This window comes from Salvia hispanica, chromosome 3, assembly GCF_023119035.1.
Source record: "Salvia hispanica cultivar TCC Black 2014 chromosome 3, UniMelb_Shisp_WGS_1.0, whole genome shotgun sequence".
In the NCBI taxonomy this organism is placed as follows: domain Eukaryota; kingdom Viridiplantae; phylum Streptophyta; class Magnoliopsida; order Lamiales; family Lamiaceae; genus Salvia; species Salvia hispanica.
In genome coordinates, this window is record NC_062967.1 from 4,763,969 (window position 1) to 4,790,950 (window position 26,982).

At 35.6% G+C, this 26,982-nt stretch overlaps 2 protein-coding genes across 2 annotated transcripts; both read right to left on the reverse strand.

The window, feature by feature from the left end:
- Window positions 1-394: 394 nt before the first annotated feature.
- On the reverse strand, window positions 395-16,660 carry LOC125214076 (DExH-box ATP-dependent RNA helicase DExH11). Its single transcript, XM_048114950.1, has 23 exons — window positions 16,492-16,660; window positions 16,020-16,277; window positions 14,213-14,473; window positions 14,029-14,097; window positions 13,809-13,884; window positions 13,207-13,403; window positions 13,010-13,117; window positions 11,933-12,034; window positions 11,487-11,687; window positions 11,217-11,327; window positions 10,374-10,441; window positions 9,227-9,602; window positions 8,620-8,775; window positions 8,439-8,549; window positions 7,317-7,370; window positions 5,901-6,158; window positions 5,047-5,156; window positions 4,286-4,439; window positions 3,591-4,038; window positions 2,774-2,988; window positions 2,447-2,685; window positions 1,087-1,213; window positions 395-720 (listed from the first exon to the last, which is right to left on the reverse strand). The coding sequence occupies exons 1-23, from the start codon at window positions 16,624-16,626 to the stop codon at window positions 508-510; spliced, it is 4,047 nt and encodes a 1,348-aa protein (XP_047970907.1). The 5' UTR covers window positions 16,627-16,660; the 3' UTR covers window positions 395-507.
- Window positions 16,661-18,758: 2,098 nt separating this feature from the next.
- On the reverse strand, window positions 18,759-22,845 carry LOC125215102 (sodium-dependent phosphate transport protein 1, chloroplastic-like). Its single transcript, XM_048116414.1, is given in 10 exon segments — window positions 18,759-19,143; window positions 19,309-19,393; window positions 19,673-19,738; window positions 19,855-19,956; window positions 20,840-20,977; window positions 21,198-21,407; window positions 21,510-21,725; window positions 21,837-22,047; window positions 22,103-22,140; window positions 22,360-22,845. Coding segments are annotated over 10 exon segments (1,521 nt in total). The 5' UTR covers window positions 22,717-22,845; the 3' UTR covers window positions 18,759-19,045.
- Window positions 22,846-26,982: the final 4,137 nt, after the last annotated feature.

The following is a 26,982-nucleotide window of genomic DNA, read 5'->3' on the forward strand; positions in this document are numbered from 1 at the left end:
ATGGGAAATATTAGGATAACTGCAATGTGTCTTCATATTTTCCACAATCCATACAAATATGAGGAGAAGTAAAAGACTAATTATCTGCTTCCAAAGAAATCCCAATATTTATTTATAATCTACAAGATCATTTAGTCTAGATTTTACAAAAGTTTTATTTAGGAATTGATTGTAGCAATTTTATAAAAACAAATATAGAGGCATATACTCATATCTTGTAGACTGTAGTTGAGGATTATCCGAGTGAATTAGTAAAACATCACTCAAAACAAGATACTATCTTGACGAAACAATTTTGCCATAAAGTATAGTATTTCCAAGTGTATATGAAAGATGAAAGATGAAAGGTGTGTCAGTGTCACTATCTTGCTACTTAACATCTAAAACGTATTTCTGCCGAAATCAACTTCATAAAATTTACGTTAACTCTCATCTCACAACAACTATCTTCGCAGTTCTAGTGTACAACAAGTGTGGTTAAAATCAGTAAAGCAATGTGTAAGTAAATTAGACCCCAGTAATGTACAAGCTTGCAGCAAACACAATATCCCTCTTTATCGCGTTTGAAGCAGTTTCCATTTTCTTGTGAAGTGCAGAGTTCCCCATAATCGCTGCTGCATTTCTAAATTCGCGGCATGTTTCATCCAACCTCACTATCGTCCTAACAATCATGCCCTCAGGAACATCGGTGAGTTCACAGATGTCCGCAAACGGGGTGCCCTGACAATTCAGCATGCCAGGCATTAGACAAAAATTAGCATTGATATAAGTTTAATGAATTCGTAGAAAACCAGATTTGATTATGAAGCAAATATACAGTTTCACTCAGCTCTACTTTTTCCAAAACCTTGCACACCAATAGTTCTCACCCAATTCCAAATCCCAATGATATTGTGTCTCAAGTATTTATCAAGGATTCATCATCAGAAAACATTTCTGATGGTGTTTCTAGAAATCAAGGGTCCAACGGAAATGAGGTCCAGAGTTTTCGTGGATTCAAACCTAATTAAATGGCTAGTATAAAGCAAGTAGGATAGCAGGTGGCAGGGTAGGTTTAGCCGTTTAGATAAGGGGAAGAGAGAATACCTTTGCCCATTCATACACAACTTCAACCAGACCAAACTTTAGATTATCCCTGGCATATTCCTCAGGATCAACCTGCACTTTGAATTCTGCTTGAAGCTTTCCGAGTCTTATTGCCGTGTCACACAATCTAATGTACAGGCAAAAGATATTACTCGTACTATTTAATATACAAGAAGCAGACATCAAACCATACAGTTACACCTTTGAACAAATTTATATCAAGATCATGAATAAAGAGCCAATGTAACTATTGTACAGTAACAATTCAGAGAAATATGAAGGGATTTGACAGAATCCAATTCCAAATTGGAAAGACAATTACTATTCTTGCAAATAATGATCACAAGCTAAGTATCAACTTAAACTAGACTGAGACAGTACATATATTTATTTAGTGTCTTCACTATAGTGTGATGCACAATTAGAAAGAAAAAGCAACAAAATATTTTTTACAATAATGATTATGAGGTGCTACTCTGGCATTCTACATCTACTCCTTTTATTTGAGGATTAGATTCTAACCCAGCCTCCTCTCCCTCCATATATACAAGAAAATATGTACTTGTATAATACAAACATGTGCTTCTTTCATGATTTTTATTATAAAGGACTATGCAAGGTCTAGCAATTGAATTAATACTTTGGAAAATTAAGTATGCATCATAAATCACAGTACTAAAGCTCGAGTATGTCATTATTCAAGGTCTAGCTTATTAAGACTTTGTGAAGCAGCTATTATGATGACAGTAAATGAAAATAATTAAATGTTTCTTTTATCCTCAATTGTGGTATAAAATGCATCTACGCACCCCCAGTATAACCAATGTATGCAATATTTGCTTCAGTTTCACGGAAATCCTTTACCATATAACATAATATCAATATAAAAGAAATAGCTCAGCTCTCTCTCTCTCTCTCTCACACACAAACACTATCTCATAGATATAATTGTGAGCTAAGCTTTGCATAAAAATGTACTCCCTCCAAAGTCCACGAAATGTTGTCCACGTTTGACTTGGCACGGGTTTTAAGAAATGTGAAGAAAAGTGAGTGGAAAAAGTTAGTGGAATATAGGTCCCACATTTATATATTGTTTTTGTAGTAGAATGTGAGTGTAATGAGTTAGTTGAAAGTGGAGTGTAATGAGTTGGTTGAAAGTGGAGTGTAATGAGTTGGTTGAAAGTGGAGTGTAATGAGTTAGTTGAAAGTGGGGTCCATTTACTAAAAATGGAAAAAAAGCAAAGTGGACAACATTTCACGGACTAACCGAAATAGCAAAACTGGACAACATTTCACGGACGGAGGGAGTAATAAGGGAACTTTGTGAGATAAATATCAAAAAAGTTAAATTAGTTAATACCTCTTTTTAGCTTGAGCGAGCCTTGGTGTAAGAGAAGGTTCAGAAGTGTTCCTCTGCTGAAAGACGAATGCAGACATAATTGCCACAGCTTCTTCTGGCTCCAGGTCATTTAGTTGATTCTCAAATAAGCATTCCGTACATATCAACTCCTCTCCAGAATTCATTTCACAAGCAACCCTACCTTTGAGTTGTACTACAAGATCAGCATCTATGCATCCAATTTCTTTCAAAACATCAATCTGCAGGGACAAGACTTTCTTGTTAAATAAATTATTTAAGTTTTGCTAACAGAGGTTTCTGATAGTGCAGAGAGACTAGGCCACATACCCGGCCCTGAAAGTCAGGCATCTGCTGAAGTGCTTCATCGGACATTTGAAATTTTAGATCATTTACTTCCTCTTTGTGTCGTTTCAATTCCCGAGCTAACTTAATGTTCTCTTCCAGTTTGACACAACCATGGCACTTGCTTTCTGACATCTTCTGCAATAAGTTGGTCCATCTATAGTAAACCTCAACAACATCCGGATTTTTCAGCTTCAAATCTGGCATAGAATACCTTTGCTTAGGTTAATTATGTTACACAACAGACGAGGAGATGATAACATATGGGAAGAACAAAAAGTTACAGTCCAAGGACAGCCAATAAAGATGAAAGCATATGAAAATAATGAACAAATATGCAACCCAGAAATCAGAACAAATGCAAATTAGTTTCCGGCTTTCAATTATTTCACTCAGCAGAACAAAAAAAACAATGAAGAAATAGCGGCAATGGATGTCACATCTCACATGCCATACTGTAACAAAAATCCTAATCTTAAGGTGTGCATGAGCTAGAAGATAGCTCATAAAGTCATAATAATCAGATTCTGTGATACAGTAGCTAGACTGCTGGAGTTAGAGATTCCGTTCTTGATTGCCTAATAAAATACATACTCCAACTGGTAGTTTAAAATTCATTTTGCTCAGTGTTAATCAATTATGAGAACATTTTGCAATAACTGTTTAAAAATGCTTCAACCCTAAGGTCACAATAATAAAGACAATTCCTTACAGTTCTTGCAAATATGTTGAATACCATATGAAGCTCAAGAAAACACTACCATCTGACTGAAAAAAAATGCAAAGCAGTATACTTTCATACCTTTTACTGGATCCAAAGCTGGGGGGTACTTGTTTCCATCAGATTTCAGAGACGACAGCTGCTGTACAGTAGATGAAAAGGCACCAGCACTACCCTCTTCAAGGAGTCGAACTTGGTCGATCTTTATTTTCTTATTGCATATGGATAAAAACTCATTATTCCCCACCTCTCTAACCTCATAACTGACTCCAGAAGCAGAACCACGGTAAGGTAGTTTTATGTTGACGGTTCCAGACCCTTTACGTGATGTGACTGTAGAACAATATTCGTCTTGCAGGCCACGTCTGGATTTTGGAACTAAAACTTGGAAGTCTACATCTTTTTTGTCTTTACTATCTGATTGACTTGTCAAGATCGAAGGCAATTCAGGAGTTAGCACTAGAACCAAGTATTGCTTGTAATTAGCTGAAGGGGTTTTCACAATAGCACCAAGCAGGTGATCTTGGGCCTGCAATTCATAAAAAAAAGAGAGAGAAAAGTGTTAGCTTGGATTTTGATGATAAAAAAGCAACTAGAAAACATACATCTAATTGACAACAAAAGTTTATGATTACATAAGCGATACCCATAACCTAGAAAACAGAATATATTTAAATCAAAATTATTTTAGCAGTAGCTTAATTTTTTATCTAGTAGCATTGCGAACTCATCCATATGCATATTTTTAGATAAATGTAGTAATACTGTGGACTCACCAATTGTGATTTGACAATTACCACCCTTCCCGGAGATAGATATTGTTGGGAAGCTGGAGAGAGCATAACTGCCTCTATTATCATGTTGCTGTGCTTTTCAGCTTCTGAGTACATCACATAATAGTCCTCTATAGCTGGTTCACCTTTAATGCATCTGCAACCACGTTACAAGCTTATTGAAATTTCAAGAAATAAGTTGTATTGCAAAGATGTCGTACTGACACTAAGATTATTTAACAGATCACCAGAAGGCTTGGAGTTTTGTGGCAATTTAGATAGTATATAGCTTAGGGACGGGATAAAAAATAAGGTGACTCATAATAAATGGTGCCGAAAAGGTTTGCCAAGGATATCTGAGGTTATCCTAGGTTGGATATTTAGAGAGCTTTCAGAGCTCAACATGCTGCTATGCTAGAAGTAACAATCCATGCATTTGACAAATAACGATGATGTAACAAAGGCTTCACAATAATGTAATACCATAAAAAAAATGTAGTACTACCATTCAGGCATTCATACACCAAAATTATTTTCTAAACTGTACTTATCTCCCATTGCAATGTTTATAGAAAATAGATGTGTTTAAGAAAAATAAAAAGATGTGAATTTTTATTTAATAAGGGTCACACTGCTTAGCAGCTACAATTTCACGGATCTTTGAGTATGCCATGCATTAGTAAATCTTAATGTTCAAGCCACCAGCTAATGCATGTCAAATAGTTTGCACTCAAGCTGCTAAAAGTAGATTCTTTAATTCTTACTCAACAATTTTTTTAGGTTGGGCAAGCTTTCGCATTAGAAGTTGTTGCTGCTCTGGAAGTTTCTTCTGAGCATGAAATTCAGCAAAACTTCTTTTCAGCATGTCTTCCACCTATAATTAACAATACCACAAGAGACCAGCAATGTGAGCAACTGATTTATGCAAGCTCAATGCATCAGCAAATATGATGTTTTAACTAACAAAAAGAACACACTCAGAATCTATCTCACATCAAGATCAGATCACTAGACACTAAACACAAAAATTCTCGCCTTTGCTTGCTATCATAGATATGAAGGTATTCATAGGAAAAAAAGGAGCTAAGCCCATTCCTAGTAGTCAAAGCACATTCTATAATAAACCCAGAAATATACCACTAAATTTATTCTAACAGTTTAAACAAATAGATGGGTAAGTAGATTAGCGGCCAATTATGGTGTGCATTTTGGAGTAACTATAGTTAATAGACTAACTATCATATACTGACTCGAAGACAATCATAATAGGTTTTATAAACTGTTTTAGATTATTCTCTCTGGTAAACATACCATTGAAAAAACAAGCTTTCTTGAAATGGATAGAGAAAAATGCACTAGCACCCGTAGATAAAAATTTCTTATCAGATATCTACTGATCTTAGATCACTTTAATGTTGTTTCAACCTTTAGAGGGAAAAGACTGATACAAAGACCAGAGAAAAGATGTGAACTCAAGATCATTGTAAAAAAAACTTTAACTTGTTCATGAAAAAGTAATCACTACTGCTCAAAATTTAGAAAGGTTGTATAAAGTATTGTAACTGGCAGTCATGGAAAATTTATAATTCATTCTCATTTGGGTGCATCAGGTTCCTACCTTTAACTCTTCAACCCGAAGAAGGTGCAAGATCATGATATAAGTGAGTCGAAACTGAGATTCGAGCCTAGTCGCACTGCCAACTATAACATGCTTTAAATCCTTCTCTTCAGGAATTTCATCACGGCAAAGCACAACTACAGTACCAATTTTATCAAGTCCTCTCCTGCCTGCACGACCGGCCATCTGTGTATATTCTCCGGGAAGTAATTGTCGAAATTCCTTGCCATCAAATTTCCGTAAGGAATCAAAAACAACCTGTCAAAGACAAATGAGAATTTTCAAAATAAGATGTCGGTGACAGGGAGTTCTTCAACATCTTAGCCTATTACTAAAATAACTGCGGACCAACAAAAGTGAGATCAAAGTAGCTGCAAGTTCTTAACCAAAAATGTCACTAGATGTAAACTGAAAAGCATAAAGAGACAAGAAAATAGATTGATGAGGCATTCATTTGCAGCAAGAAGTTATCAATGATGGCTGTAAAAAAGAGATTGTAGTTCTTTTCATCATGTATAAGGAGACACACACAGAAGAAGCTCATATCACTCATCAAAGCATGGCAATGGAAGTGGAAGATGAGGGGCATACACTACAAGGCATTCTGTCAGTCAGAATGAAATTTTGCCATTGCAGAGTACAAGATTTAGGTCCACTGGAGAAGGACAGTTAAGGAGGACTTGTGGCACTATAACCAAGCAGCAGTGAATTGGAATATTAGACAACAAGCAAAAGACAAGATGTAGGGTGCACGTCATTTAGCCTTATTTTAATGCTCTATTTTATCAGCTTAGTACATTGAATTAAGTATGAGGCTGAACTGCAAATCATATATTACTCATGTCTCAGCAGGAATTATCATGTCAAAACATAAGCCAGGTTCTTCTACGCCGGTTTTATTTTATATTGAATTAGAAGCATAATAGTGTTGTTATAGCTGCCTTCAAACAATCTTTAGTACTTTAATCAGAGTCGAATTATTAAATTTGTTCAGCAACACCAGCAGTATCCAAGAACCAACACAAGCGCCTAAACATAAGCTAATTACAATCAAGCAACAGAATATAGCAAAATTGTGACATAGATCATTTCTTCACAAAAAAGCAAAGTATACTGTTCAGTTTTCTTCATATTTATATAATCAAATATTTTCCCCCAAGGAACACTGAACCCAAAATAAACTGAGGTGGTTAACAATTGACTTAGTGTCAGGCAAAGTTTAGTCAACTAACTTGTTCTGCAAAACCTTCAATATCATAATGATTATCAGAATGATATGAGCAACATACAAATCTAGGTAATGGTTTTACTTAACCGAGAGAATATTTGTAAACATTGAACTTGAAAAATTAGCCAGAGAAGAGAGTGTCCAAGGAAGATGAAGATTCATCTCTAGTCATCTTCAGAGCAACTTACCGTTCTGGCTGGGGCATTGACTCCCATTGCAAATGTCTCTGTTGAAAATAGGATCTACAAACATGGAAGTACGACAACATCAGACAAACCAAAGAGAAAAAAGCCGTGTACAAACCATATCCTAATTCCCAACATGAGGAATATAATATTGAAATGAATATATATACGTAGGGTGTGGATCAAATAAGAACTACATCTTTAATGAGACCTAAGAATCAACAATCGTCCTTGTCCATTTAATCAGGCGGTTACGGTTGCTAATTAAATCCTGAGTTTTCGCAAAATTCAAATCAATCATGCAAGAATCTCGCAAAACTGGCAGCTACCTTATTCATACAACTACGTAGCTTATGCAAGTATAATGTATTCAGGTGCATGCAAATGACTACCTTATGCAAGGATAAGGTATGTAAGGTTAAAATAAAAATTAGAGTGTGGGGTCATGTCCTAAAAAAGAATTGTGGTATATTTTGTGGACAACAAAATAAGACAAATTGATGTATAAGACAATTGTTCTCACTTTAGCCCTTATCTTCTACTAGATTTACAAGCGCTCTCATAGTTTTTGTCGTCTCTAGGCACAACTAAAATCCCCACAAAATTAAAAATGATAATATGCCAAATTCAGTAACTTGAATTTAAATACTTCCTCCACCTCATTCAAAGTGTCTCATTTCTTCTAGGCATGAATATTAAGTAAAATGTTACTGTCTTAGAGTATAAAGTGTATTGGGCCACATGTGTTTTTAGAAAGAGAGAGAAAGGTCAAAGACAGTTAGACAACTAAAAGTGTTTCTTATAATGGAATGGGACAATAAAAAAAGGAAAGTGAGACACTTCGAATGGGACCGAGAGAGTATATTTGTTGGGATAGTTACAAGCGGGTACACACACTTGTATGTGTCTATATAGACATGTATATATGTACTCAAGTACTAAAATACACATTTGTGGGCCCGCTCTAGTACATCCACCTGTGGCAATATATCGAAAAAGCATAACTTCCAACAAGAAAGGGCTATAAACAAGCTGGCAGCATTGAAGAAAGCTAATTCCTCTGATATTGAACCTATGGATATTTCGACTCAAGCGGTGAAAACACTTTTAAAATTAGGATGTTACCTTGACAACCCCACGACAAAAGAGCATTTCAACAACTTCCTTGACTATTGGAAGCAAGCCTGCATGGTGTACTCCAATGCCCCTCCGCAGAAGACCTTGGACTCTAACAACCTATGGAATACATGCATATCAAGCCCAGCATCCACAACTTGTTGCAATCAATTCAGTTCAAATATCAAACCTGTGGCAGATTTCTGTCTGATCCTTTGAGCCTCGAGAATGCTTTATCACAAAAGACCCTGATTTCACTTTTTTCGCTGCTCGTTGTGAGGTCTGTCCCAGTCAAGTTGTCTGCAGATTTATCACAGCGGTTCTTGGAGAAGCAGAAAATAACAACCTGTGTACATGCGTCAACCAGTTGAGTAAATGCTCTTTCTTCTCAATAGGAAATGAAATCCATATCATAGTGTTAGGTAGAAGGTATCTGACTTGATGGATAGAGTTGAGTACTTATTGTATAAGAAAAACTCTGTTTAGCATTTTTTTAAGTGTTTATACATCATGATGGATTTCAGCTTCTTAGCACCAGTTCTAAACTATGAAGTGGACTTGAAAAACAGATAATACTCATAAATTAGTTCTCAACTCTTCCTTCTAATACAGTTATCTACGACACATCACCAGAAGTTCTTAAAATTTATTTTTCAAAGACTAGGCAATCGAAAACTTGGAAACACCTTAAACAAATGGCATAATTCAGACTTCAGGAAGTATGGTGTATCACTATAAAATAGAATTATTTTTCAGGGGACCAAAGAAAAATATAGTGTATAACTTCTCAAGCATACAGGTAGGAGGGACTTCTTTGAAAGCTTGTTGATAAGTGACAGCCATATAGAAGCTTCTGATCTCCTCGAACCCCAATTGTTACTTGTGCCGCTTTGAGTTCCCCGGTTAGCTCCAGAGAAGTTCACTGCATTCTGTGATGCAGCATGCTTATTCTGTTTTGCATGAGAAAAACTTTCATGCCTCTTGGCCCTTTCATTGGCCACTGAAGACCCAGAGTAAGATCCTGAACCACTAACTGTAGGTGAGTTCTTTATCTTGTGAAGATCTTTGGCAGCTTTTAATCCCTGAGGGATCATCTTTTCATTTTCACAGATTTTATAAAGCTCTCCAGAATAAAAGAGGCAATGTTCCAGCGGGACTGGTCTTTTTGTGGTCCTAAACAAGTTTTAAAATCATAAATGAAAAATTGAAGATAGAAGGAAAAAGCAATATGATAGAGAATGAGCTAAAAAATCACATCCTCAGAGGAGGTGAGGGATAGAGTTAAGTTTAAGTTGCTAGGTGCGTACCCAGAATTTATTTTTATTCCACTTGTTGCAGGAATTGGAGAGTATAAGGGTAGAATTAACTTATTTAGGGATCACAGGCGAAGATATTAGGACAACTTAGTTTACTTTTTTGTAATTTTATAGGAGATCTAACACAGCTCTATTTTCTGTATGTTTTTCTACTTATTTTTGCATATTCCTTTTCTTAAGTAAGTAAGCATATTTTTGTATGTATAGAACTGTGTATCATATTCTTTAATCAAGCAAACATCACATTAACCTATTTGTTCTGTAACTTTGCTTTTCCAATAAACTCGTTTCTTAATCCCACAAAAAAAGTACTTCCCCCATCCCACCATTATATTCCACTATTTCTTTTTGGGATGCCCCAAATTATAGGCCATTTTCCTAATTTTAATTATCCTAAAACATTCTTCTACCAAAATATCCTTATTTATTATTTGTGGAATAAATAAGGGTCCAACAGAAAAACTATGCAAAGTACTTCATCCAATTTATTGCATGTATTTTCTTGATAAGCGCTAAACTTAAAGTGGACTAAATTGGCGGGACAGAGGGAGTATACTTTTGTGCATAAGAACAGCAGGCAGTTTGACTCATAAAAATGCAAATGGACACATCAAGAAACTATACTGACCCTGTAACTCGAATTTCCTTTTCCTTTGTCCTCCCAATCCAGTCAGCAAATTCAATTGTGTTTGGTACCTATAGTACTGAAAATATCATTCTAGACACCACCAAGATAAAATAACAGATTCTAGTCACACAATTAAATCACTTTGCAGTTACACATTAATTGGAAAATTTTAAATAACAAAAACCCGGAAATCTTTATCAAGAAGTGGCGGATTCAAACAAGTCAATATGCATAATGACAAGACAATAGTTTTCAATCTAATATTGGCCATTTAAAAATTCTCCAAAAAAGTCTCAAAGTGACCATTCAAATAGATGCCATAAAACAAAATGAAGGATCAGCGTCGCATGATAGGAAGATTGTTTCAAATGAAGGTTCTAGGACTACTGTTTCATATAGAGAAGAATTGTGAACAAGTGTAAAATGAAAAAAATTGCAGATGAAACAATATTCTTCTGGTGGTGGGGAAGCATACACTCTTATCCCTAGGCCGTCTTCTTCTGGTAGAAGGAATTTTTGAATAATCTAATTAAAAGATGGAATATCCTAAGGAGAAGTAAATAGCTTGGCTGTGCTAGATCTGCAATTTTATGACCCGCGTCAATTCATTTATTTGACACATAATGTTACAACCTTTTGAATATGATACATAAGTCAAACAGTAAGCTCAAATTCAAAATGAATATGCACATATTACAGATAGCAGTGAACTTACTATTACTCTTTATGTAACAAGATCAAATTCAGAGTGCAGGGTGAGAAATTCAACCAAGAAGAAAAATTGCAATTTTATCACCAATTTCATATCAGCAATAAAAAATATAAATCAGAAGAGGTACATACCGTCGCTGAAAGTAGCACAAAGTTGATATGTCTGGGAAGCATGATGATAACTTCTTCCCAAACCACCCCTCTTTCAACATCATTGACATAATGTACTTCATCAAATATAACCTATCTTTCCAAACAAAAAGTAAACAAACAGCAAGAGTCTCAGAAGTACACACTGCACAATAAGGCAAAAGGAATAAATAACTAAGCATAGGTTGATGGGTCATGGGAGATCCAATCAATATAGAGACAGATGACACACACTCCAAAAGGAAATCTCACCCATTCAATGTCACGTATGATATCAGCACCCCTATAGAGCATTGATCTTAATATCTCCGTTGTCATGATCAGACAAGAAGCCTCAGGCCTCAAGCTAACATCCCCTGTTAGGAGTCCAACATCAAATTTTCCACAAAAATCTCTGTACTTCTGATTGCTGATGGTCTTAATAGGAGCTGTATACACAGCTCTTGTACAGTGCTGCAAGTTTAAAAGGCTTTTAGCATTACTATCATTCACAATACATGCAGACCATTAAAACAGTATTTTGATGAATTATCAATCACAATCTCTACAGACCATTGAAACACTATCGTCAATCTCAAAAGGGTTACAAAATAAGGCCCTTGCTTGGGGCAAAATCATCAGAACAAACAATAGCAATTAAATGGATATCATATGATCAATATATTTCAACAAACACATACATGAAACAGTAGCCTTACTTTTGAAGCCAGTGCAAATGCATATTCTGCAACAACTGTTTTTCCAGCTGATGTATGAGCAGCCACAAAAACAGATTTCCCTCTTTCAAGGTAAAATATGGCCTGTGATGTATTCAAAGAAAATAACTTCATCAGACAAAGCAATCCAGTGTTTCCAGCATCAATATAGGATTTACGGGTTCCATTTAAAGATTAAAAAATATGGGTGTCACTGAAACGATCTTGCAATGGGCATTCTAACATCACCCTCAATTATATGGCTGGATGTTAGCTGACAACCTAATTGGGTGAAGAAGTTATACAGCAAAATTGCATGTCAAGTGACGTAAACAACTCTTGGGTGTAATTACACCATTAATTTGGGATTGTTGGACTTTTTTTTTGCACTATGACATACGTCAGCCTGTAGGTGGGAATTTTCACCTTACACCTAAAAATATCATTCAATTCATAACTTATTTTAGTCATTCATACCAATCACCATCTTAAAATCTTAAAGTCCAATTTATCTTCTCCATTTCATTTCTTGTACATCAATCAAGGAATCTGCTATATCGTTAAAAACGCATTTATCCCCTTCCAATCAGCCAAACCAACAGACTGCATGAGTTGTAGGCTACTTGTAGCCAACCATAAATTCTGTCCTCTTTGACAGATGCATCACATAAATAAATAAAAAAACTTGATTCATTGTCAGGATGAGTGGTTTCCAAATCATTTTACAAAAATAACTCAAAACTGTCAGGTTGAAAGAAAGATCTATGTGAAGATTTACACACAAGAAAGATTATGATTTCTTAAGTCCCATGATCATAATGAAGACTATTAAAAGACCAAGAGATATGGTAGAAAATTTCGTACATAAGTTTTTTATAAAAAGGTGCAAATACATTCAGACCCATTAAGATCAGCCCCACAAATTTACCAGCAAAAATAGCATTAGGCTACCATTCAAGAATCAAGATATATATCACAATTCATCAAACTATAATAAATCCAACCTACAGATGATTACTCAATTATGTAATATTTTCTACCGTCAGAATTTGTTAATATTAACTTAGCAATGATGATTACCTCCTTCTGGAAAGGATCAAGTTCAAATGGAAAATCGAGTGCCATATCAGGAACAAGTTCGGGAAACCTTTCGATAATTTCATCAGTACTGCCAGTAACCGCCCAAACCTGAAGATAAATATCAGATTAAATCTGACCAATCAGGATCATTTAATATACAACGCTGAAAAAATAATGGGTATTTGAGAAACCACTACCTCTTTATTCTGTCGTTGACCAGTATCTGTATCTCCTGATCTTGATGTTGATTCAGCTGATTCGACAGTCAAAATTTCATCTAGAATAGAAGGTTCTTTCTTGAAAGCATCAACAACTGCAACTAACTCTACTTCAGTTTCTGTTTGGACAGATTCATTGGGCAAATCCAACTGATCTTCTGGTCCTGACACATTACCTGAATAGCAGCTCCGACATTAGCCTTGTACAACAAAAAAAAGGCCACATATGTCTAGACTTATAATATCTGACTGTTCATAAAATCTGAAACCTGTCACATACATAACACCCATAGTTCTCAACTGATCAGTCATTGAAAAAGATTTCGCAGCATGAGAATTGGGTGCCATTTATACTGAAGCTGCATTTTCATTTGATCAGCCAGCATGAACTATCACATATTTAAGGAACTAGGAAGAGACCGTCATACAACCAAAAACCACATGTTCACATGCTCTTCTCTATTTAGCTTGCATAAGATGGGTAGGTATTGCCAAGATCTATCAGATAAAGCATAAAGACAATCTAAAATACAGCCTAGTTAAATGTAAATAGGACCACAACATGTACAAGTTGGACAGACCATCTTCCTCAGATATCTTGACATCATCTTCCCAGGCTTTCTTGAACAAGTCATCAAACTGCACTGATAGCTCGTTCTGCGCTTAACATTAACATCGAAACCATCAAAATAAAAGAACAATAATAGACTGCTTCTGTTCAGTAACACAGAAAAGGCATATTTATGTATAAAAATAAAATGCCTTAATAAAGTGCCAATGGAATGAGGTATTGAAACTTACCAGCCTTGCATCTGGCGCCCTTCTCTCCACAGTTAGGTTCTCATAAACTTCCCACCTCAAAGGGTGTGCCTTCAAAAGTTTATGAATATTAAAAACAATATTGAAGTTGTGCAATATTATGGATGTATGAAGAACATAGCAATATTTAGCATGGACAAAAAAGCTGTGCCATTGCATGCAATACCTTGAGATTGCCTAGATCCGGTCCATCCTTAAAGCCTGGTGGTAGGATTAGTGCAGCCTCTCCATGCAGAAGCCCACGAGCCCATTCACCATTGCAAGCACCATCGGGATAAATTTTTCCCAAAGAATCAGCATTATCAAGTCCCCCGGGTCGAAAAGGACGGCTATTTATACTTCCTCTCACAAAATCCTTTGCAGGCCCAACAATTCGTGGCAGAGCACCTGAGTCCTGGGTTCCAAGTACCACTTCTGATACATCCACCTGGAAATACCATACAAATTATTTGTGGACAACTATAATTTCTAGATTCGCCAAATAAAGTACAAGTAATGTAGTTGCCATCATTATTAATTCCAAAATAAAAGCTCAGGGCTCAACAATAAATCAATAACAAATCAAAATATTGTTGAGTAATCATAACTAGTTGCAAAAGGCAACCATATATGTGATTTATGTGTTAATCCATTCACCTTTTGCTACAGTATGAATCAAGCCCGTTTAAATTGAGTCCAGTTGTCACAGATCTTACTTGCATCTTCATTTATTTGTAGTCCTCAACAAGTAAGATCCAAAAACAACTTTAAGGGCTAACATGGATTACATTTGAAACTTGGAAGATGGAAGAAGATCAGTGCTACTGTATCAAGCAATTAAGCAGAGTCTTTACAATGGTTCCTATTAATTAGCTTACCCTTGTTCAAATAGCATTAATTGTCACAGAGAACATATCTTATTGGGTTCCTCTCCATCATTGCAAATGCTATACATAGTCTATTATCATTACTTTTTCAGGTTCATACTTTCAAATGCCATGAAACAAATCCAGGCCTATGAAAATTTTAGTTGATTTGGGGTGCTAAATCTTGTACTCCTTCTCTAACAAGTTTTAGTTGATTTGGAGTAATACCTAACTAATAATGGGATTCTTCTTTCTTAAATAGCTATAAATGCTCCTTGCGGCTGGAAGATTGGACCTAGACAGGATCCAGACAAGAATTTCTGAACAAGCAAGGCCAGCCAAGGGCTATATGAGATCTAGGCAGCGCTTTTAGGAACACTTAATTTTCAGTTCAAACAAACAGTTTTAAACTAGCACTGGCAGTAAATTTGAGGGTCACTGATTGTTACCTATGTCATGGACGATAAAAAAGTGGAGGATAGATCAGGTATTCAGAGGGGCGTATTTTCCATCATGCATTATAAATGAGGGGTGCTCAACTAGCGTGTCATAATGGGTTGTGGATAGTTGTAACGTACATTTGATGATTTACAGAGTAAATAAAAATCAAAGAACATGCTTTCTTAGCAAAATCTATAAATTCTGCAAGTTGAGAACTCTAGTAATCGCACAACCTTGCGACTTAAGTGTACATAAATCACAAAACAACAGCTAACATATGTAGTTGCTTGATTTCTATCTCTTTAACATCTCAATTCACAGCCTGCAATCTCAAAGGTTATGAATGATCCCTTTATGCTTGAACTTTATTCTTTAATAAATTCACTACCCTTGGCTTTTCATTCGATATTTAAGTGAAAATGTGCGGAAAGAGGTTAGGTTGATACAGAATCAGTGTTGCAATTACATGGAACCTAGAACAAACAGATTTATCCATTTCACTAATCAAATTGTCTAGTCAATTGATCAGGGTCAATGTACCCAGAGTACTAACACACTCAAGTCCTGGTTCATAAGATCTAACTCGAAATCGTGATCACAGTTTCAAAACTGCAGTGGCCCTAGGTTAATACAGAAACGTGAAAAATAATAAACAACTAGAAGAGACAAGAAGGAAGAAGCCCATACCTCCACTGACTGAGGCTCCCACCTCTGCGAGTCCGGCCCATTCTTTTTGCGCCTAAAAGGAACTTCCCAAGATGGCACAATCACAGACCGCGGAATCGACGGCTCTGGTTGAATTTCAGCTCTGTCAAACCAGTCAAATTCCCATTGTCTGCCAGCATTTTGCGGCGAAAAAACATCTTCGTCCAGCCTCGGCAATAGATGCTTCTCCTTCACATATTCCTTTATCGTCTCCGGTGTTTCTTCAGGGAATGCTGGAGGCTAACCACAAATTTGCGAATTCAACCACGACATGAATTAACTCCAATTCACAAACTCTTCCATCATATGGTTAGAAATAGAACATGCTACGCATAGTGATATCGATGGATTCTTCAAAACTAGCCCTAGTTCAATAGCTCGGCGGTGCAAGCAGAATTCATAACTGTTGGTCGAAATTAAATTGTTGATTGGCATAGAAGGAAGGAATACTTACGAGAATGAAGTCGGGGAGATCGTGGAGGCGGTTGGGGCGGTCGACGGGTGGAAGAGGCTCAACGGTGAGGTGGCCGCTGTGGCCGGTGAACCCGACCCGGAAAGAAAGGCCGTTGGCGGCTGGGACCCGATCCATTTCTTCTGTTTCTGCTAAAGCACACAACAGTGCTCCAACTTTGCAGTTGAGGAGAGTGAAACTGACTTCAAATACCTTTGTACCCTCAGGGGCAGATTTGTCAGACTATTTCGTTGGAATTAGTGGAATTGGATAATTTGGGAATATTATGCAATTGATGGGTACGATACTAAAATATTTTAGATCATTTGTGATAAATTTAGATAATTCCATGTTATCATTTTGCTATTAAATATTTTACATCATTCCACGTTAGTTTATGGAGGAGTTTATACTGCTCTCTTTTATCGAATAGAGTTAATGTTTTATAAATAATTGTTGTAAATACAATGAAATTTAGTTTAATTATAGTTTATCTCATAACTATGAAAAAATTATATGAACGCACTTTAGCGCAATTTTTATGGGCAAATTTTTAGACCTCGTATGTGTATTGGTTTGATTATGTGATGAATATGTATGTATATTAATTTTACAAATGCACTTGATTAGCGACTCATACGTGTACTAGCCACGTTATTTTAATAAATCCTAGTTGGATGTGAATCTCAATTTTATACTGTAAAGTAGGGGTGTCAAAATGAATACCGGATATTGGATACCCGATATCCGAACCCGAAAATATCGGATAATTGGATACCTGAAACCCGATTTTTCGGGTATCGGATCGGGATCGGGTAGTAAGAATTTTGGACGATCGGATCGGGTATACCCGAAATACCCGATTTATTTTTTAAAATTAATAAATTATATTTTTATTATAATTAAATGTAATTTAATTTCTTAATTATCTTTTAGTTAATACTTATTAGCATATAAGTAAGATATTAGTGATTTAGATTTATGAATTGTGATAGGTTATTGTGGATGAATGATTGAACATTTGAATTATTGAATTATGATGTAGGATGTTATTGTGATAGCTTTTTCTGTGAAATATGGACAAGTTTATCCATGTTAGATAAATCAAATATTACATGATCAAGATTCAAGGGAACAGAGATTATAACATGTTAGTTTGTGTTAAGGTAACCTGCTAGATTTAGTCCAATAAAATAAACGAGAAATGGGTTTTAAAAAATAGTCGAGTGCCACAATTTGGTAAGGAATGTGTTTACTCTTAACCTCTGCCGTCCACAACAAAACCAGCTCCAGTCCAACCAGGTGCATGCCCCTTAGGTACTGCTCTAACTAAATAATATGAAATAAATTCTAAAATTTTGTAGTTAATTTAAAAATAAAAAAAAGGTCACAATCTCAATCGTACATATCTTATATGCTAACTATTAAATATTAATTAAATTATAGTTAAGAAGTTAAATTACATTTAGTTATAATAAAAATATAATTTATTAATTTTAGAAAATAAATCGGATAAATCGGATAATTCGGGTATACCCGATCGGATATCGGATAACCCGATACCCGATAATCCAAAATTCTCACTACCCGATCCGATACCCGAAAAATCGGGTTTCGGGTATCCAATTATCTAACTTTTTCGGGTTTGGATATCGGGTATCTAATACCCGATATCCATTTTGACAGGCCTAAGTCAAATTATATCTACCATTTATACCAAAGAAAATATGGTGGGATTTGCGAATTCAGTGAATGAAGTATTAATCATATTAAAAAGAATATTGTGTTGCTCCCTTTGTTCCTTATTAATTGTCTAAATTTGTAATTTTCATTCATTCTTCGTTAATTATCTCTTTTATTTACTGGTGTGTTATAAAATTGATATTTATTCATTCATATCGAAAATCTTAGATACACCATTTATATTGATGAAGTGATTTCCATCAATTATTATGTTAAATTTAATTTTGATTGATATACAAGTTATGTTTAATTGACAATAATGATTAAATTTGTGTATTTATTCACAATTTTTAAAGTTCAAATGCAAATTATAACAGTTAAATTTAATTTTGATTGATTGATATTCAAATTATGTTTAATCCACAATTATGTTTAAATTTGTGTATTTATTCACAATTTTTAAAGATCGGTACTTCACTTTTTAAAGATACACAACTACAAAGTCGACCCAACTTACAAAAAGTTAATACTTCAAATAATTTCGGTAGATACCAATTTTACAGCAGTCAGGAAAAAAGATGTAAGACTGCACAAAATTAATCTATCATCACATATAATGAAGCCTTTCCAATCACATATTATCAATGAATTCGTGTACATAATACATTTATATACATCAAGGGCACCTTCAATCCCTGAATCCTTGCTTCCCATGGTTTCCGGCTCAGACGCGGAGTCAGTCTGCTCTGCCCGGTTCATGAAAGACTCCTCGCAGCAAAAACGAGCCTATAAATGGGCTTTGTTTGCAGCAGAGCTAGCTAGATTCCTAAGTTTATTACTGTATCCTGTATGTTTCAAGGTCCGATATCCAGGCTCAATCAATGATCTTCTCGCCAGTCGAGAAAAGGTTCCACACCACGGTCCCAACTAAGTAGAGCCCCACAGACACTTCGAAAACATTATCCCACGAACCTGAAAAACCAAACTAGCCCATCAAACGCGATGGTAGCAAAAAACCAACGAGCAAGCAGCTGAGCACTTCAGGAACCGATTGTTAGAGTATTTCGTTGGCTTATGTTGCATTAACACATACGTGGAAGTTTTAGTCCAGTAATGAGATTATTTAAAAGGACATACCATGTTGCAAGATGTAACCAGTTGTCGCGGTTCCGAAAACTCCAGCCAGCACTCCAGCAGTATTAGATAGACCAAGCAATACACCCTGTAAAGGTTTTATTACAGACGAAGATATCGTTAAACAGCTACTCTTCCAACCATCCCCAATATCTTACGGTATGTTTTCTGTTCGTATTAGCATGTATAATTTCACTCGAAACAACATATGAAGCTCGGATGTCTTCCGAGTTTCTTCAGAAAGTAGTTAACTTTGATATTAAGAGCTTCAACTATGTTTCCTTTGACTAAAACTTATCAAAGTTTATTATGCCAGTATATATACCTTCACTCACAAAAACAGGAAATATTAGGTGGAAATACGTACTGAATATCGAGGAGCAATATCTTGATGATTCGAATATAATCCTGATTGTGAAAAGGCATCAGTTCCCTGCAAAAAGGATTACTTGAGGAAATTATAAGCAAAGTAGCAACAGCACATATGCAAGGACGGCGACTAAACAACACCATGATTTTTATGATTTCTGAACAGTTTAATAAACATACCTGGCTGCAAGCCATACACAAAACTGCCATAGCAGGGGAATCAATATGGCTCAACTGAGTCAAGAAAAACGCTGGGCCTAAGAATCCAACCGTCTGCATCATCTGTACAACACAACGAATAATGTGAACAGTGAAATAAGAAAATCCTTGTTTCCTCCATGTTCAAGTCGGGGGGTTATTATCAAATGTAGGTGGTGCGACTGCAATTTATCCAAACACATAAAATTAACTATTTTCAAGATGCAGCACAATATCTGCCTAGAGCATAAATCAACATAAAGAATACATTTTCCTGGGAAGCACTCAAAATAAATAAATGCGTTGTAAATCTTGTGTTCCAGTAACAAACATGGTGAAAGGGTAAAACGTTTAGATCTATAGAATTATCTATGCAGAGCACCAATAATATTTTAAACGTATTTTAGACTTGTACTTTTCTTTCCTTATATACTATAGCTCTCTTGTTTCGGAGGGAGAGAGAGAACTCACAGAGGTGAAAATTTAGAGCATTATATAGTACTGTACCATCACACTATTTTGGGAAAATGTTTTATCATGGGAAATAGGTGTGATATCTAAAGCAGTGAGGCTGGGATGAGTGCCTGTTTCTGTGCGAAAAAGCTTATTACTAATAGCAATGGTGCAACTATATTTCTTTAGCTGTACAATGCAAAGAAAAAGGCTTCAAAGGCACTTCCTCCAATCAGGGCAGTTTCTCTACAGAGAGGCCAACAAAATCCCCTCCAAAAGAAATAGTGATTGCTACACGATTTTACTTACATCATAAAATATGTTCATAAAAGTGATTAGTAAGTTCCAGTCTGTCTGATTCATTATTTAAAGTTGACTTGGTTCACTAGACTTCGACATTAACTATCTTTTTTAACAAGTTTCAGTAATTCATCTCAAAATCAAAAGTAAGCAACAGCATTCACTACTTTGACATGCATTCTTTTAGCTATATACAAAAGTAAAAGAGCAATACCTTTCTAACCACGGTTACCGATACACCTCTACTTACTAGAGTATCTGCAATCCAACCACCCAAATTGGCAGAAAATGCCATAGTAAGCCATGGAAAGACAGAAAACAGTCCTGACTCGGTGAGATTAAACTTCAACACCTACAAAAGAATATGGCATCATAAACTGAACTTACACATTGGTGTTCATATATGATTGAAATATAAGCAACAAAGGACTGTATCCGTGGTCATGACAGATTCATAGAACTTTTCTTCAACATTATGAATCAAAACATGATTCATAGAATTTTTCTTCAACATGAATCAAAACATGATCTCACAGCCATAGGCAGTTGAGTAAAACTCAAATGTGCATTACCTGGTGATAATATGTAGGCATCCAGGTAAGAAGGATAAACGTTCCCCAATTGTGACAGAAGTGAGATACTATCAGAGCCCACACAGGTGGTTTTGATAATATCAATTTCCATGGTATCGATTTAGCCGGTTGCTTCGATATGCAGTTGCTAACAATAAGCTTTTTTTCTGCAGGCAGTAGTTGAGGATCCTCTGCGGGTGAACTGTGAGCCTGCATCATGCAATCATTGTCAAGAACAGTATTTAACTATTCGAAAGCTGGAAGAGTGTTAGTAATAAATGCATCTAGAACATGCCTATGTTAGAATTTTACCTTATTAAGCCACAAAGCTAACCAAATTGTGCCAAGAGAACCAAATGAATAAAAGACAGATGGCCAGCCAAACTTGTGAATCAACATCGGTGAAAAGGCCAGACCAGTGACAGATCCAAGATACATCCCACTGTAAACCAATGCTAACGACCTACTTCTCTCGGATACAGGAACCCATTTTGATAGTATAGTATTCATAGCAGGCATTGCAACACCCTGCAAGAAAGTGATCTAGCTTACTCCACAGACTAACAAGTATGCTGTATTTTCTTTTCAGAATAAATAAAATACATCAAGCATAGCATTTGTCTCAAGTATGTTGCTAACCTCTCCGATACCCATGAAAGCACGGACGACAAGTAAAAAAGGCAAACCAAGTTTTGCCGCAACTGGTGTGAGCATTGTTGCTACTGACCACCAAACTACACCAAATCCTAAAACAAATTTGCCACCAACAGTGTCTGCCCATATCCCTCCTGCAATCTGACATTCATGTCATTGACAAATCGATAAGATATCAACTGCACATATATTAGTACTATCAAATCATCAAAGATTCAGAGCATATGTAGCGGGTGAAAATAACAGAAAACTAAGAATCAAGAGGCAGAAAACTCATGCTCATGTTCACCTGAAAGAAATCATATTTGCTTACATTTCTCCACAAAATCTCCCAGAATCATGAGAAATAAAAGGTAGCCTAGACAGCCTTGAATCCCAAATTTCAAAATGATGTATTAACAGACGAATGTGATGACAAGAATTAAGAATTCATATTTATTTAGTGATTGGTATGATAAAGATAGAATCTTGACAACAACCACGCAGTTAAATTGAGTAAAGAAGTTACTCTATCCATATTGCAGAGCAGGAAAGCGGAGAAGCAGAGGAGCACAATCACCCATCGCTTCGGGAACTCCTCCCACCACGGAAGGTCGTCGGCGGCGACGCCGTCATCCGCGGCAAGAGCTTGGTCGAGCCGAGCCGAGTCCGGCGCCGACTCCACAGTTTCCGACTTGACATCCGCCCGCACTCTTCCCCATCTTGCACTCCAAATGAAGGTGCTTCCGCCGTCAATTCGGCGAAAGTGGGAGCTCCGGGAGGGGCGTAGCGGGAAAGGCGAGGGGCGGGGCTTGCAGTGGAGAGCGGGGAGGTGGGTTTTGGGAGCGGAGTTGAGGGAAATGAGCAGACCTCTGGCGGCGTTCATGGCTCACCAGAGAAAAATGGTTGAGTTGTTGAAATTCATTGGTTTATTCCGTTGGCGTGGGAATCATGAAGTTTAAGCTGTGGGAGTTTGAGGTTTTGGGGAAGTGGTGATCGGACCAACCACGTGTGATAGAATCCAAACCAGATAAACTGCTGTTATCGTCAACCCTTGATATTTTGGATTTCTTACATTAGAAAACGCAAATCCAAGAATTTGTCAAATTGAAATATACTGTGGTTGAAAGACCACCAGCAACTAAACTATAAAAACGTTTTTTTATCCTTTGTTCTAGTATCTTTTCATAATCTTATTTTGAAAGTAATAATCTTAGTTTAAGATGTCAAGAGTCTAAATGATAAATTAAAATAGAAGAAAAAATAGTAGTTTAGTTATATAAGAATGTTTTTTAATTAGTTTTGAGATAAAATAGTTAGGTGGAGTATTTGAGAAATACAACTCGTACTAGTAGTATATTAAAATTTTACTAAAAAATGATTGTTCACCGCTGGATTTGCTAGGGATTAATCTAAAAGAGTGAACTATACGAAAGTCTATAACTTTCACAAACTTTTTCGTTTGTGACACTGTAGGCCCCTAATAAAAAAAATGTCGTTAAACGATCCTAATCTTAAACATAATCACATATCTTGTGTTTTGTAGCCAATTTTCAGACCAAAATACCCAAATGCCTTGAAGGGCATTTCAATCAAAGTACCCGCAACCTGCAGACCTACTCTGCGCATACCTACACTAGTTTGCAGACCTTACCTAGATTTTTGTCAAATCATATTTGATTTTTCCTACGCGCTTATATTTTCCTTGCTATATTTTAAGGGTTTTTTCTTCAATTCATTTATCTTCTTCGTAAACTGGAATAGTAGTAATTAAAAGATACTAGTTTTAACACTTGTGCTATGCACAGGACAAAAAATAGGACGAAAGATTTTTAAATTATGAAGATATATTAACTTAAATAAAGAATATGGAGTAAATAAGTATAAAAATATATTTAGAACTAATCAAAATATGTATTTGTAATATTATAAACAACAACAAAAAAATATTTGTACAATTGTACTTCTCTCAAGCCACTCTCAATGAAACATTTCATATTATCACACCATTAATTGTATTTTATTTTAATATTTGATATGAGTGTAGTATAAAATAAAAGAAATAACAAAAGAGGAGATGTGTGGATGAAATAGAATAAGTCATACAAATAAAGAAAAATGGAATACCACTATTTACAAAAGAATTAAAAAAAAGCAAACTATTTGAACGAATAAATAGTTCACCAGTTTCGATTAACAAAATCAACTCAATTATAACTATGTGTACTTCTAGTAATTCAAATATAAATATATTTATAAATTATATATATTGAATATAAATATATTTATAAATTATATATCTTGAATATAAATATACATTTATAAGTAATTTCAACATATTTAATTAAACTAATATATTATATATAAAATTGTATATTACTATACACAACAACAATTAATGTTATGTAATATTATTCTTTGTTTGATAATGATATTAATTTAGTTTCATTTGATATCATTATTTATTGGTGTTTCATAATTACTTAGTTTAGCCACATTTGAATTCAATATAAACATATTTCAAAATTATGAGAAGTAAAAAAATAGAAATATGAGTAAATAAGAAACAATTCAATCTATACAACACTTAATATAATTACACTATGATTTAGATTCCTATACAATCTAAGTATAGAACAATTAAATGGAGTGAGGCACATTATAATTTTTTGTATCTAACCTTTTGCAATATATTTTTCTTAGTTATTTATGTTTAATTAAATAAAATATGGGTTATAAATTAGTTAGTATTTGTACTTGGACATGCAGAACGAATTCGTATGAGTATGCTTCCTATACGTCTAAACAAAAGAAAAACAATTAAATAATTTATAGCCCAAACAATGTGCCCAACAACTAAATAGGCGTGAAACCCTATTATTTCAAAATCACGTTTAAGATTAGATAGGCAGCGGCGCCTCTGTCACTATTGGTCTCACTGTTCTCCGCTGGCAGTGGCGTTGTCGGCCGCCTATCGTATCTCTTTCTCTTCTTCTCGCGGTTCCACCTCTCGGCCACCGGCTTGAGGACTCATCCACGCTACCCAACCGACGTCGCTGGTCATCAGCCCCTCTCTCTCGTAACTCTACTAAATTATAATTTTATGATATATAAAATATAGCACTGAAATTAAACTCTATTCGATTGAAAAGATTATCAAATTTCCAAAATTATATACTACTAAAATCTAAATCATAGAATCTAACATAAGCCCAATAGCCCAAATAGCAACAAAAACCAATACTCATCAAACTCTAATAAATGACTATGGTTTTAACCGGGTTCCATATTTCATTTCCTTCTCTCTCGCCGCCTCCCCTCACCCGCCTGCACAGCCGCGTTGCCTGCGAGCGATCTCGGCGCTTCCCTCCTTCCCTCATTTCCTTTTCTCTTCCCTCTAATCGGTGGAACAGCTGAACGCCGCCGCCGGACACCACCTCAGTTCCGCATACCCACTAAACACCAGTCTCTCGCTCGCTGCCTCTCTCCCTAGCCACCTCGCTGCCTTCCTCCCTAGCCTGCACAGTCGCGTCGCCGGCGGGCGACGCCGGCGCTTCCTCTATCTCTTTCCTCTCTTCTCACCTTTCTCTCTCATCTCTCTCTCTTTTTTTACGCCACAGCCACTGCTGCCGTCTGCTTCGACGCCGACGATGATAGTTGTGACTTGGAGCTGTCGCCGACTGCAATAAAAAAACCAGACAATTAGTCTTCTAAAATGGATATTCAATTAATGGTGTGGGTATATATTATTGTTTATTCTTATTTGAGAAGCCATTATTGCTCAATAGAAGCTGCCTTTTTTCCTATCCAATGATTGTCATTTTTCAAAATGATTAAAAGGATATGCAAAATAGCTTCACATTTTCCCTCCAAAAAGGATAAAATTGTCTTTTCACCAAACTGTCACTTTATATTAGTAAGATTTAGTCTATTCAACAAAATATGAACGGGCATAAAGGCGCACATGTATGAATATGATGAATCTCCAAAGCAGTGACAGACATAGTAAGAGGCGGGGAAGGGCTTAATAAGCCCATCCCAAGAGTTCAATTTTCTTGATTTTTCTACTTTTAAATTTTTTGAAAATTCTGAAAATAATTTTCATCCCTCACTAAAATATTGTTTAAGACGCCTAAATGATCAGATGTTGAAAGGTAAGGAGGAGCTGAACGAAAGTAAAGTATCGAAAATTTTAAGAACAATGGTTGTCGTGTGGCTAATGAAGAATAAGACGTTTTATTAATAATCGTATATTAGGTTATTACCTATTAGTAAATTACATTCTTAAATGTGTAATGTGTAAAATGTTGACAGCTATTCACTATATGCTCCCATAGTATCATTTCAAAACATTTTATTAAATAAAGTGCTGCCTTAGAGGTTGTAAATGAAATTTTGAAATGAATATATTTCAAAACATTTTGTTAAACAAAGGGCTGCTTTAGAGGCTGTAAACGAAATTTTAAAATGAATATATCAACCAATAGAAAATCTAATTATAGGGTTTCACGGCAAAAACCACCATTCACAAAATATAATTTTAATTTTCTTTCCATATAATCTATGTAAATTCTATAATTTAAAAGTATTGGACTAGTTTTATACTATAAAATGTTTATGTATATTAACGTTGTGTTTTCAATTTTTCATATGACATGACTAATCTAAATTAAAAATTGATAACTTACCAAGTGTGAGCAAAAATGGTAATTATGCCATAATTATTAACGAACAGGTGTGAACAGTAGATATTGTGCAGCTTGAAGGCCGTCACTGTCAGCATTCTTACTGAGATGTCCATAATGCCCTTTTAGGGCTTAAGGGCATTTTAGTTAGAAAAAATAAAATATGTGATTATGTATTAAGTTAGGGTCGTCTGGTAATATTTTTTTTGTTAAGAACCTAAGGTGTCATAAAATGGAAAGTTAAAAACTTTTGAGGTAGTTCACTCAATCTAAAAAAAATGATTGGGCTTTTGGCTAAGTCGTGTAGGATTAGCCCACGTGATATTTTGTTCTAATACTCCACTCCACTCCACTCCATTATTTGGTTAGGGCATTCACGGAGCCTTAAATCCTAAATCCGGAGCCCATCTCCAAAGCGTATCTTCATTTCCTCTTGTTATGTTAATAGCTCATCTCAGAGCTCATTT

Excerpts from the sequence above, each read along its gene's own strand:
- LOC125214076 (XM_048114950.1), bottom strand. The coding sequence starts at position 16,626 with ATGGATCGGGTCCCAGCCGCCAACGGCCTTTCTTTCCGGGTCGGGTTC. Across the intron at positions 14,474-16,019 it reads GGGAGCCTCAGTCAGTGGAG|GTGGATGTATCAGAAGTGGT; the intron begins GTATGGGCTTCT and ends TGGTATTTCCAG. Across the intron at positions 11,328-11,486 it reads TCATACGTGACATTGAATGG|GTTATATTTGATGAAGTACA; the intron begins GTGAGATTTCCT and ends TTGGAAAGATAG.